Source organism: Pristiophorus japonicus, chromosome 9 (assembly GCF_044704955.1).
Source record: "Pristiophorus japonicus isolate sPriJap1 chromosome 9, sPriJap1.hap1, whole genome shotgun sequence".
Lineage (NCBI taxonomy): Eukaryota > Metazoa > Chordata > Chondrichthyes > Pristiophoridae > Pristiophorus > Pristiophorus japonicus.
Window position 1 is genome coordinate 92602154 of NC_091985.1, and position 13759 is coordinate 92615912.

A 13759-nucleotide genomic window follows, 5' to 3' on the forward strand; every position below is an offset into this window, starting at 1 on the left:
TTTTTGGTTGTTATTGCTAGACTCCCCACAGATTGGAGAGAAAGGAGGTAAAGGGATGGAAATTTCAGGTATTGTGAGGTCTGTCTAGAAGAGGCATTCAATTCTGTTTACTTCATGCATTGCAGATCAATGTAGGTGAACAGGTGGAAACTTGGATGATTTGTATAAACATTTAACTATTTACAGAGGCTTCCCCATTGAACCAACCTAACTCTAAGAATAGGATCATTGAACACGTGGCTGGTGAACAGAATGCAGCCACAGGATGTTAGGATTTAATCAGCTAGAAAAAGGATAATTGAGAGAGTAGAAGACAGTGCAGAGAGATAAACAAGTGCTGGACAAAGAGACTGGGGAAGGAAACGAGAGGTAGGGCGGAGAAGGAACATGAGGAGAGAGTGGCAGCGGTGTGATTAATTCATCAGGATGAACTGTTCACATTTCCAGTACAATTTAATGAGGAAATGTGACTTGAAGGTGATATTAGGATGTTGTCAGATTGAGAGTGTTTTATTGCATTCTTGTGGAGTGTGTTTATCGTTATCAGCTGTTCTGTCTGTTGTGGTGAACATTATTTTTTCTTATTTAGGATCCGACATTTATGCGCATAATGCTTCTACACAGCTTCCGGTTCATTGGCAGCAGTCACTTTGTTACACTATAATTGCAGTGTCAGTGCAAAGCAAAATGGCTACAGTTTTAATGTAAAATAACTAAGTTGTGTAAATTTACTGCAATACAGTGCGTGAAAATACCATATCCAATTAACTCTAAACAACAACAACAGCTTGTATTTATATAGCACCTTTAACGTAGTAAAATATCCCAAGGAGCTTCACAGGTATATTATAAAACAAAATTTGACACTGAGCCATATAAGTCATTGGATTGTTCAGTATAGGAGTCATCAGAATTTCCTAATTATGTTTATGATTTTTTTTAAACAAACATTAATGGCATAAGAAAACTATTTAAATTAGACATTTTAAGACAAACTTAAAAAAATTAATCTCCGTTTAAATTTAGATCATAAGCATGTTTTGTCCGACTTTCCAAAATGAGCCTTTTATGACATGTATCAAAGACGAGAGACACCTGAAGTTAAAACGCTAATTTAAACAATGTGAAACGATGGCAACACAACTCAAGCGGTCTGTGAATGTATTTCCAAATTAGATAAATAAGCTACTGGTAATTAGCTTTAACTCAGAGTATCTATTATTATTACTATCACTACAGCTAAATTTGCAATTTAAAATTTTATTTTTTTAAATTGTGAAGACACGCAATCCACCGACTTATAACAAAACTGGCTCAGCCCCCTACCAATGCCACTTGCATTTTATGATGCCATTACAACCCCTCAATGTGTTTACTATCTTGTAACCCTCTCTAGACTAGGATATCTGGACTGTATTTTATGCTTAACATATATTTTATTTGTCTTCAATCGTGGTTATTTGTATTAAAATGAACTATTTTCTATTTCCAAAAGTATTGACAGAACTTGATGGCCCAGTAGCTCTGGTGATAGGACAGCCTATAATCAAATCTCGGCCTCTAAAAATGGGAAAGATTAAGGACATCCTATTCAGGATGCTATGTCCAACATAGTAATTGCACCTGCAGTGCAATTGTCAGATATACTTAAATTCACTCTGCAAAACATTGCTCCTGTTGGCTGACATGGAATGGAAAGTCAAAACACATGATAACAATGAAAGGGAACACAACAGACAAAACACTATATATAATATTGTGCTATTTCTTATAATTACAAATCCATGCAAAAGCAAAATATTTGAATATTTGTGATTGTTAGTTGGTACTATGTATGCGTATATATTTTGATGCAAGATCAAAATAGTCAGTTACCAATTACATATAGAAAAAATGCACCGCAAGGAGTGAACCAGCCATGCACAGGGTGAAACATGCACGATAACATTACACCATCAGTTTGCATAGGTTTAAACAAGCAAGATAAATCTTTTATTAAATCGACATCACAAATACATAGATTATATGTAACCTTCAATGCTAACTTATTTTTCTTCTCTACACAAGTGATAACAACCACATAACTTTAGTATTAAATTTATTGAAACAAATTAAAAAGACAATAAGCAATGATCATCTAAAGCCAGCTCCACCCAAAACTATTAAGTCCTCTAATATATACAATACCTGGAATTCAAATATTGATTAAATAGGAGGACAACAATTGTCTTCAGGATCGTCACGTTGGTTGGATTAACACTAGTATCTGTGTGGATATGCTGGAACGTTTGAAACTTGGGGAAAAACTGATTTTTCTTTTATAAATTTAGAAACTGCATACTTAGAACTAAATCACTTTTCCAGTTTGTCACAAGCTTCGTTTTACTGAAATGTTTCAGTGGACACTGGATAGTCTTACTTTAATTGGTTAACAAAACCCTATGATAGCCCATGATATGTATTTTGCATTATATTGGTTGTCTTAATGTAGTAAACATGCACATTGCACATTTTACTTACCAAAGTAATTTATTGCTATTTAGACTCTTGACATATTGTCAAACATTTTAAAATATAAACTGCCTTTTATATGATAAAATGCCCTGGATTATCTTTAAGCAATTAATCAAACTTTTCAAAAATGTATAATTCTACACATCTCTGATTTTCCTGAAGATTTATCATATTTTAACATTTTTAATTTATAATTTTATTGACCGGAACCTTTCAAGTATGTTACAAAAGCAAAATACTGCGGATACTGGAAATCTGAAATAAAAACAGAAAATGTTGTTAATAATCTGCAGGTCAGGCAGCATCTATGGAGAGAGAAACAGAGTTAATGTTTCAGGTTGATGACCTTTCGTCATCTGTTTCTCTCTCCACAGATGCTGCCTGACCTGCTGAATATTTTTAGCATTTTGTTTTTATTTCCTTCAAGTATGTTAGTGACTAGAACACAACATTAGTAACATACAGAGCAATACTTATTTAACTTCATGTCTGCTGTTTTTAATTTATCGGGGCAGGAGATTGATATTGGTTCTTACTCATCTAATTACTCGTTTAATAGTCTAATGCCACATTGAGTTTTATTATATAGTGTATGGTACAGTTTCCAGTAATCCAAGTTAATGTCACATACTTTTATATCCCATGTTATTATCTTAACTGCTCTTTTGTCTATATTATGGTGTCGTTATCAACTTAGCTTGTTTACTGCAAGAGTAATAGGACCAAATCAAAGAAATCTAAAGTAGATTTATGACCACGAATTTGGGACACTGATGCAACCTTGCAACTACTTCTAATAGAGCAGATTCTAAACATTAAAGGAGATTGCTGTAATAGTCAATAATTGCACAGTAAAAATGTCCTAACTTTCAGATTTGTGAAAGGTTTGCTTATAATTAAAAATGAGTTTCAAACAGCAAATATGAACCAATTGAAGGTAATTTGGCAAATATCTGTATTTGACCCAATACAAAGAGTTTGTTTTATTTTGGACTGATCTGTCTTTTTAAAATGTTGTGCTCCAAGATGAATGATACTGGAGTTAGGATTGGAGTTAGTGGTCATCCAAATTAGCAGTATGCACTTCCTGGTCAAGTACAACAGGAAGAAACATGACAGGCAAATTTTGTCTACTCTGATTAAGGTGCCTTACCTCAGAAAAGTATCCCTTCAAGACCAGATGCACTTTTTGATTTCCTCATACCAGTCAAAACTTCTAGTACTAAATTGCCAGTCTCATATAATTTGTGGTGAATTGGTGGCAGTGCTATGATCCAAAGCTCACTAGCAACTTGACAAACTCACTTCAGGTAGGAACTTTACATACAAGGCTTTCCATGCATCAGTTTGGGAAGCATTCAAATCCAAGGCCCAGAGGTAAAAGGACAGTGTGCTAACCAATTACATCACTAGTTCCCTGCCTATCCCTAAACATAATAAAAATAACGTTCACTCCATGTAAAGAGGAACTTAATACCTATCTAAGTATGTATATCATTACTTTCCAATTCCTGCTACAAATTTCCCTGGTAGTGTGAAATTAACTGCTTGATGGTGAATAACATCAGTTACATAGAAACAGAAAAAGCTTTAGGCCCACAATTCACTTGGTTTGCAAGAATCCCAAGATATAGATATATTGATGATTCAGGAGGTCCAAGATGCCACATGCGTTTCATTAAAAAAAATTCTGAACTAAAATAATACCCCAATTATGCCAGAAATATTTTATGTTTTGAAATTTTAGTAAGAGTTAAATATTTATTCGAATTAACACTTCAATGCCCAGCAATAAAGCTTTTTGCTGTCACAACTTTAAAAAAAATAAATAAGAAATATTTTCCATGTCATTAGAAATATATAATGGGCAACAGTGTAGTATTTGAAAGTGTTGGTAGCATTTTGAAGTCTGAAACTTAATTACAGTTTAGAACAGTATACAAATGCTAAACTGTATTTTAGTCATAAGCCTTTTCAGGAGCTTCAGTTAATACTTTGTGTAAATCAGCATAAAGGAATGTTGCAGTTTCATGATCAGACATTAGTTTACTTTGCATATTGTTGTTAAATCAGATGGTAAAGTATGAAATTTAAAGGAAAACTAAAAACTGCTTTCTTACTTAAGTAAAAGTTAGATATTTTTTAAACGTTATTTTTGTTGCATTCCCCTCATAGCTTCTTTGCCTCTCCAACCAACTCCCCCAATTTGCCTCCATCATTGTAAGAATGCATTTGGGCTGTACTTTGCAGCTCCCTATGACGGCCCAGTTGAAATTAATAACTTGCCATGTCTTATGTGGCATGGGACTTTGATTTGTCAAACCATCAGTTGTGCTTTCATTTAATTACTATTTTATCTTTCTCCAAGGCTGCAGAGTCAGAAAAATAATAAATGAAAGGTGCAAATATGCACTATTTACAAACTTCCACTATCAATACAAAAAAAAGAATGGGCTAGTGCATTTTACAAAAGGAATTAAGTGGTTAGGAACAGGACTGACAAATGTTATATTTTTAAATGAAATAGCCGTGCAAAATTCTTTGCAGTACAAGAACCTTTTGATAGAAGGCTGCAGTCACACCAGCTTAAAAATAATCAATTTCTCCATTTGCAATGGTATTTCCTCCTTGTTAAAATACATTTAACTTTGCATTTTGGACCTCTTATATATTTAAGAAATATTCAAGAAAATGCTGAACACCAGACATGAGCATTATGTCAAGTCTATCCTGTGTTCAGAAGTCAGATGAACTTCCTTCAAAAAATAAATTGTGAAGCTTCTAAATCTAAAATAGATTCATATTACTATATAAAGGATCAAATCCAAAAGCCACAGAAGTTAAGTTTGATAACATAAACTAAATTGTTAATGAAAATAAGATTAGTTTTATGCATGCTAAGGTTTCAATACATATACTATTAAATGTTATGAATGTACACAATTTCAGACTGGAAAACTGCATGGTGTGATTTATGAATGTGTTATCAGCAAAGGAAGGCTGCATGACTGCAACAAGGATTCATTTGATTTCTGTACTCTTGACAAAATAGCTTATCCGATATTGTATTTCCAAGTGATTTCATGTATATTGGTTGTTACCATTTGGGCTATTCAGTATTTGTTGCTCGTGTTACTTTTCTGGACCCTACTATTTTAAACTCTGCAAATTGGTAATCATTTGGCAGCACCACAAATAATTGCTAGTCATTCAGACACATCCATATTCATACCATACAGTCTGCTTGTCTTCTGACATTACTGAAGGGGACACAGAAACATTCATGCTTTCTTCTGTACTTTCATCAGAGGGGGGGTTACCACTGATAAGAGGAGAATTTAACCCACTGTTATCCTGATTCTCAGACTTAAATAGTTCATCAGTGGATTTTGAAACTATGACTCTCTGATCCTCCTCTGGATGCTGAATTGTTGTAATTGGCAAAACCATTGCGATATCAGTTGGCTGTGCTATGGGTCTCTGAGGCAGCCTACTGATAGGATTAGTGAATAAACTGGATGAGGAAAGATGAACATTGGTAAAGGAAACCATTCCAATTGGGTTGGGTTCGGCAATCTTGGAGCCTGATACAATACTTAGCCCAAGGAATGAGGCAGATTTTGAAATAGTTTGGTCTTTTTCATCATTTGCAGCAGCACATAAAACCCTCTTGGTATTTGTGGGATTAAAGTCAAAATCTAATGTCTGACCATGGCCATAAGGTCTGATTAATTTAGATTTCTGCAAATTTGATGCTGCTTGAATCTGGTAAGCTACATGGTGAGGAAAATGGGGATGGTGGTAATGCTCTGCTTGGTACTCACTGGGTAATGTCTGAGTGCTCGTTACCACCTTGCCTGGAGAAGGATCTATCGACACAGGTGCTCTACTATCTCTTGACATGAATTCATGAATGCTTGTTCTTCGACTTGAACCCTCTGCTGTAGAGATCACATGACTTGCACGGGGTAAAGTAGGAGAAATGGTGCAGTCTGTTTGGGATGATCGCTGTGGCACAGCTGGCAGTTCGCAGGCAGACACAGTCTTTCCTTGGCATAGAATAATTGGTTCTACTGGGGTACTTGCAACACAGATATGGTCTGGTTTTCGAGGACTTGGCCTTACATACTGCCCAGGCTTTTGTAGTTTGCCAGTGGAAGAATCGACAGTCTCTCTTCCTCTAGGTGATCTAACAGTAGCACCATTATTGATAAAGTCCTGATTTAATTTCTCAGTTCCAACTAGTTCAGGCAGATTTGTGATTTTTGTGAAATCATCGAAAACATTCTCATGGCCTGCAGATCGTATCTGTGCAAAAGAAAATTCGAATAAATGAACCAGTTATTAAATATATTTATAGATTTCTATCTCACATGCTACTTTGATTCTCTCTTCAGTTAAAATGCAGCATACTCTGGATAGCAGATTTTTCTACAGCTATCAATGCCATTCATGATACTTTATCCAAAATCTATTTCCTCTGGAGATCGAATCCAGAAGGGCATTTAGGAGTGAAATTAGGAAGCATTTTTTCACACAAAAGATGTAGTTGGAAATCTGGAACTCTCTTCCCAAAAAGACCGTGGATGTTAGGTCAACTAACATTTTCAAGAGTGAGATCAATGGATTTTTGTTAGGTAAGGATACCAGGGGATATGGAACAAAGCAGGGTAAATGGAGTTGCAGTAAATATAAGCCATGATCTAACTGAATGGAGGAAAAGGCTCGAGGAGTTGAATGGCCTTCCCCTGTTCCTATATTCCCATATTTTGGATTTTACTACACTGTACTATGCTGGCCTGTCTGTGGGTGAGTCATGTTTTGTAGTTTTGAAAGCTGTTTTCACTTCATCGACGTGCTCATGGTGGAGGTCCCTTTGTTATCATGTGGTAACCACAAACAAGCAGCAGTTAGTTGGGTCCACTAACAACACAACATTCAGCTCCCTCATGCCTTTTCCTGCAAACCATGTTTTTGTGCCATTTAGTTTTTTTTTTAAACTTCATAATGGTGGGGGTGCCTAAGAAAGCAGGTGCAATGGTTTGCTTTGTGACCACTGTGAACTGAAAGGTCTCGAGCTTCCAGGAGCAGACCAAAGATGGTTGCGACAGGGCAACAGATTTTTCTTTAAGCTCTCACCCAGAAAATCTGAACATTGGGGCCTGCAGCTGTGCTCATATTTCCTTTAGCATGTTCTGGCACTAGGCTGAGCGACTCCTAGACCGTGCAAATGACCCAGGGAACAAAAATCAAATCCTTGGTACTAATAGCTGTAATACACCTACCTCAGGTGGCTATAGAGGAAAATTTTCCCCTTGATATTAAGAGAGAGAGAGAAAAAATGAGGGAGAAAAAGAATGAACAGAAATGTCCAATACATTTGGGACAAGGGGAGGGAGAGAGAATATATATCATGTGCTTCCGTCCATCTTAAGATAATCTGAATAAGATAGGTGTCTCTAGTAAGCTTTTTCTCATACTAATATGTTTTTTGGGAAACTGATGAAGAAATAATGGGTTCAAATTTGGCCGAGCCCGTTTTTCGGTGCACTTACCAGAGTTGCGCCGCTTATTTATGTGCCGAGATGCTCCGGAAAAAAATGACTTTGGCTGCTGCCTGGCCTCTTCACTGCAGCCGCGCAGGGTGGCCAGTGGACTCGGGGGCTGGAACCAGCGTTCTGCGCCGAAAACTGTGCCGGGACGTCTGCATATGTGCAGTGGATAATGGTGATGTCCGTGCATGCGCAGTAGTGCTGGGAGTTGGCAATGGGCCTCGCTTCTTGCCAGGTAGGTCGCTCCCTCCCTCCCTCCCTTCCCCCCCAGCCTCTCCATTGATTTTCAGCCTTCTCTCTGAGGGCCCCGACGCTTGCCAGGTCGCTCCCACCCTCCCTCCCCCCCTGCTTCTCCGTTGAATTTCAGCCTCCTCTCTGTGGGCCCCGATTCTTGCCAGGTAGGTCACTCCCTCCCTCCGTTCCCCCCAGCCTCTCTGTGGGCCCCGATGCTTGCCAGGTTGCTCCCTTCCACCTCCCCGCCCCCGCCTCTCCGTTGAATTGTTGCCGGCCAGTTCCATCGCTCCACCCCTAGCCCAGGCTGAGTGGTCTCCCGTTGCATTGTCCGGCCCCTAGCCCAGGCCGAGTGGCCTCCCGCACTGGCCCGCTGCGTTCCCGGGCCAACTGCAGAAAGCTGCATTGCATTTTGAAGATGAAGGTAGGAATTTAATTTTTTATTCCTTCTTATTTTAACTGTGCAAAGGATGGCTGTTCCCTAAAGCTTGGTTGGTTCAGGTCCACGACCTCTCCACTTCCCACCCCATCCCAGGCCAAATGGCCTCCGATGTACCTACCTGCACCGATTTCTTTAACTCTCCACAAGGGTTTTCTCAAATGGCCACATACGCTGGCCTAAGTAGAAATGGAGGAGCTATTAGCTGGCCAAAGTTGCCTAAATGGGCAGAACTGGCGTAGGTGGCTGAGAAAAAAACTAACCTAAAAAAAACATAACTAAGTGAGTTACGCTGGTACAAATTGATTGGGGAAACTGGGGATTTTTAAGTTACGTCAGAAAAAGCAGGTTACTCCAAAAGAAAACGGAGCAACTCCTGGCCAAAATTGAGCCCATTAAATATAACTGAAATGGACTAAATGATTTTCCTGTGCGACTAACCTTTGGGGATTGGTTTACGTTGCTCTCCTCCAGAAACTGTTGTAAGGTAACTATTTCACTTCCAGGCGATGTGGCTTTATTTCTTTGCTGAGAACGACTGTGGGTATCATCAGTTCTAGGTCCTTTGTTTTGAAGGGGTAGATTGTCTTTTTCCAAATTTTGTGTATGATGACTAGATAGAAGGCTGCTGCCTGACAATACATGATTGTCATAAACTGGAACAGATTCTCCACTGCTGTGACTTTGGGACCTACTGTGGCCACCATTGGCTGCACCTGCTTAGAAGTAAAATACATCAGCGCGTAAAACCTAGCCTTATCTAGCATATCAGCCATGAAATGCTGCTAAGCACAGGAAAAACACCTGACATTTCTGTGCAAATCGAATAAATTCCATCAAATCATTGGCAGATTAGACCACTTTACTTGGTGTCATACCTGCACAAACAAAGCAGATCTAAATATTTTATATGAAGTACTATAGTGGTAGGTACACTTTACCAGTAATTTCAAGCCTATTATGCTAACAGAATATAGTTGCAAAACACAAGACAATGAATGCTATCATAAAAATGGTACTGATGTCGTTTTTTAAATCTTTTTTTTAAGCAGTCATATTTCAAAAAATTGCTGCAGCTTAATATTGAATGCAACAGACAACAGGGAGAAAATATTAACACCTATGCTAGCCAGTTTGAAAATTCAACCTACAAATAATAGTACCAATGTAAAACAGACATCAAATCAAGCAGAAGGTAGGAGTACTATTTTTTCTATCTATTTCAACTTTTTAAATCCCAGTGCATGAAAAATATTCTGAATCAAGCAATAAAATGTTCATCCCAGGAAACGCTCATTGCATATCAGCACGCAGCCTGAATGAAAGACAAAAAGTTGAAAACAATACCAGCATTAAAATGGAAATGGTTAAAAATAAAATCAGCCATGGCATACCTTTTATATCGTGGGCTGAAGCATTATTATTGTTATTGCTACTGGATGTCCTGCTACTATCAAGGCTGGCTGGTCTGGAAGCTAAATGGAAATTGGGAGACAGCATGAGATAAAAATGAGCAGAGGACACTTTACCTTTGACCAGAGAAACAGCTGAGGCAGGGATGCATGCAGTGTGCCATAGGCTGAGCATGCCCAAGGTCAGAAAAGAGTTGTGTCTTACAGATCAGAAAGCCAAGAATTTTTGAGGCAGTCCAATTGGACACTTTGGAACACAGCACTACAGGAAAAGCAGATAAACAGAAACATAAGGGAATGGACAGAAAATAAATAAAACAGTTGTCCTTTCAGGGCAAAAGTAAGTTAGTGGAAAGTCAGGCTATTTCATGCTGAATAATATATATAGAACATGCAGGAAAATGGGTGTGATAGTATGACTTACAACAAATGTGACAAGGCACTCTGCACATTGTAGAGCTGCCAAGAACAGAAGGAGCTGGAGTGTATCCACAAAAATTACTCTGTAACCCTTCTTGCCCAAATAAAACAAGTACATGTTAGTATCTTTAATAAGAAAAAAAAAGCTTAATCATTGTAGCTACCATCAGTGTTTAGTGTTAAATGTATTCATAATTTTTAATGTTCTCATCATTTTTAATTTAAAATATTTGTTGGTTAAGTATAATATATTGAACAAATGAATATAAGCATATCATACTTGCATGTATACGCAATGAGAAATGCATTTTTTTCCTAATTTAACTATATTTTCTCCTCCATCTCTTCCCATTCCTCCCAGCTTAGTAGCCTAGATCCAAATTATTGTCCATCAAAATGATGCAACCACCCAGCCAGTGAATGTTTCCGATGTTGCCCCTTCGTTCACCTGCCAAAGGTGGGCTTAAATACTGCAGTAAGGGTTCCTACCTTGAACAGTTTTCGCTCCTTAAAACTACTTAAACACCTAATGAAAACTTGAAAGTGAATGTTAGTTGAGATTTAAATTTGTACTGTGGTGTCTTAGCTACCGAAGAAGCACTTGCTTACCAGAAAAGCAAGAGTGGCATCAGCTAAATTTATCCTGAGTGTCATAAAATCAAAGTTTCTGCTAAACTACTTTTATTACTTTCTTGCACCTTCTTGCAATATTTTCTATTTAGTTTTGAAATGATTAAAGGAGTAATAAATGTGCTTATTATAGGAAGAGTGAAACTTTATTAGTGATTAGAATATATGAAAGACTCAATTGCAGAATGTATGAGTGAAGGTAAACAGAAGTTGTATTAATATTGGGTTAAATGCTCTGCTTGTTCCACTGGTCCTGATGTATACTTCTTGTGCAGCTGATGGCAACTCTGAAGTGAATTTGCTAAAGTTGGCAACTGGGAAGACCTGGGGTGAAAAATTCCATTGCACGCCGTTTGGGGGCGTTAACATCTGCGAGGCAGGACTTTTGTGCCAGGCATTAAGTCCGGCCCCACTCTCAAAATTAGGGTTAATCGCCCCCGAGAGGAAGTGGAGCGCAAACAAACGCGCTCCACTTCCTCTCAAGGCGCTAATGGGGCGGAAGCAGAGGGAGCGGGGTGCAGCGCTATGCACTGGGCCACATAGGAGGAGCTCCCCCTTCATTAAAGGGGAGGGCCCAAGCTGCCAACTCTGCGGGGTCCTACCTGAGCCATTGGGGAGAAGGGTGCCGTGCCATAAGTCCAGCACTCAAACAGAGTGCTGGGATCCACAGACCCGGTGTTCAAAGCATCAATGGGGTGCTCGGGAAAATGACGACATTTATTTCCAAGATGGCCTACACCTCCCCTTTAAGTAGCGCTATCACTGCCCTGCGCAGCTCCAGGGAGTGCGGGCCAATTTTTGTTCCAGGGCAAAAATGGGGCACTGTCATCGCCGGTGCAGCGGAGTGGGGCGCTACCAGTTACTGCCGCCACTAAGCTCCTGCAGAATTTCAGGGGAGTCGTTAGCGGTGCCGCGCCAGGGCAAAAAGTCATTTGCGCCCACTAGGGTGCTAACGGGAGGCACAAACGACCCCAATTTCTCCCCCCAGGTTTTTACCTCAGCAACTTTACATTGGACTTGCCATCAGCTATACAAGACCTGTGCATCAGGAGTCGGCAACATCAGCATGCATCTTGCGCAATATAAAAAGCATAAAATCAACATGCTGACTTAACAGATAAGCAAGGGACCCCAAGTTGGGTCTTGGAGGTGTCAGACAATTGACAGGAATGTGATTTGTTGTTTGAAATGCAACCTAGGAAGCTGGGCTAAATGAGCTTTAGATCTGGGAACACTAAAGAATTGAGCTGGTACAATAAATGGCAAAAGGACAATGATAGCTGGAGAGGAGGAATCTTTGATGTGCAAAACGGTAAGAAAAGTAATGTGTGTACAGAGCAAATGATTTTCATAAAGAGTGAGGAACTCAAGCAAGTGCTAAAACAAATTCAAAGTTTCTCAAAAACAAAACTCATCTATATAAATTATTCTGCAGCTAAAACTATTAGCTGAACTTTAACTCACCAAAAAAATAAACTTGAATAAGACAAAATACACCTTTGCTATTCGTAAAGAGTTACTCGGGTGGTAGGGAAGAGTAGCAACAAATCAAAGTTTTAGATACATCAAGAAGTTAAAAAACAATGAAGGATCAGAAATGAAAGCGTATTTTTACTTCCAAGTTGGTAAATGGGTCTGTTTATTAGCTTAAAGTTCAAAAGTAATTTATCGTTGGCTGTGTGAAATTTAATAGGTCTTGATCTTGGTTCTGGAAGGTTGAGGGATTAGAAGTGAGAGGAATGAGACTAGAGTTCAGAAGACGAGCGGTGCTAAAGTTTGAGGCAAATTAGGTTAAGGTAGAGGCTGGGCGGAGAACTAAGTTTGTAGTATATATTCTACTTGTGAAGCATTTGACTACAACATTGGAAAAAATAAAATATAAAAATTCAAACAAAGCAATCATAACTTCTCTATCCATGATTAGTGCCTGTATCAAATGGCATTGTGCAAAGTATCAGAATTATTTTCTAAATATACTGACACTTTAACCATACAGTGGTTTAAAAAGCGGTATCTAAATTATTTCTAGTATCTACGAAAACAGTTTAAGCAATTAAGGAGCTACGACTGATGTAGCTTTTTGGTTACAAAATAAATGGAAAATATTTTGAATGGTATTATGATATTACTTGGGGCTAGAACCTCCACTTTTTTTGCCTGCTTAACACCCACCTAATGCCCATTTTACTGCTGAAATGATGTATAACGGCCATATTTTGGCACAAAATGGAAACTGGCAAGCATTTTTCAGAAACTTATCGCCAAATGTTACTTTCCCCATATGTTTAACGCCGAAAGAAATTACCGCCCGCCCACATTTTCTTGGCCGAATCAGCAGGATGGGCGAATTCAACACTCATAATATCGCCCAGCGTTGCTTTCTGCATGGAATTAACGGCGAGATTCGATATTAACACTCAGCGTAAAGAGCATATTTACCCAAACTAGCAGCCATGGAGATTGCCCATCATCAATTTCACCACCTCGCATACATTTCGGCCACAATATCGCTCGCTCAAAACACCGCTCACAAAAAGTGGAACTAACCGGGACAAATCATC

General features: G+C 38.6%; 1 protein-coding gene across 10 annotated transcripts in view; it reads right to left on the minus strand.

Moving 5' to 3' along the window:
- LOC139273137 (girdin-like) overlaps positions 1–13759 on the minus strand; it is a 375708-nt gene that overhangs the window by 3169 nt on the left and 358780 nt on the right. For 2 of the 10 annotated variants that reach the window (XM_070889592.1, XM_070889590.1), the window contains exons 29-31: positions 10131–10211; positions 9178–9455; positions 6339–6822 (exon numbers count right to left, since the gene is read on the minus strand). In XM_070889592.1, the coding sequence (XP_070745693.1) occupies positions 6339–6822; positions 9178–9455; positions 10131–10211 (843 nt within the window). Of the gene's footprint in view, positions 1–1923; positions 6823–9177; positions 9456–10130; positions 10212–13759 lie in introns of those variants that run through there. The other 8 variants (XM_070889585.1, XM_070889589.1, XM_070889583.1 and 5 more) reach the window with 6 other exon arrangements.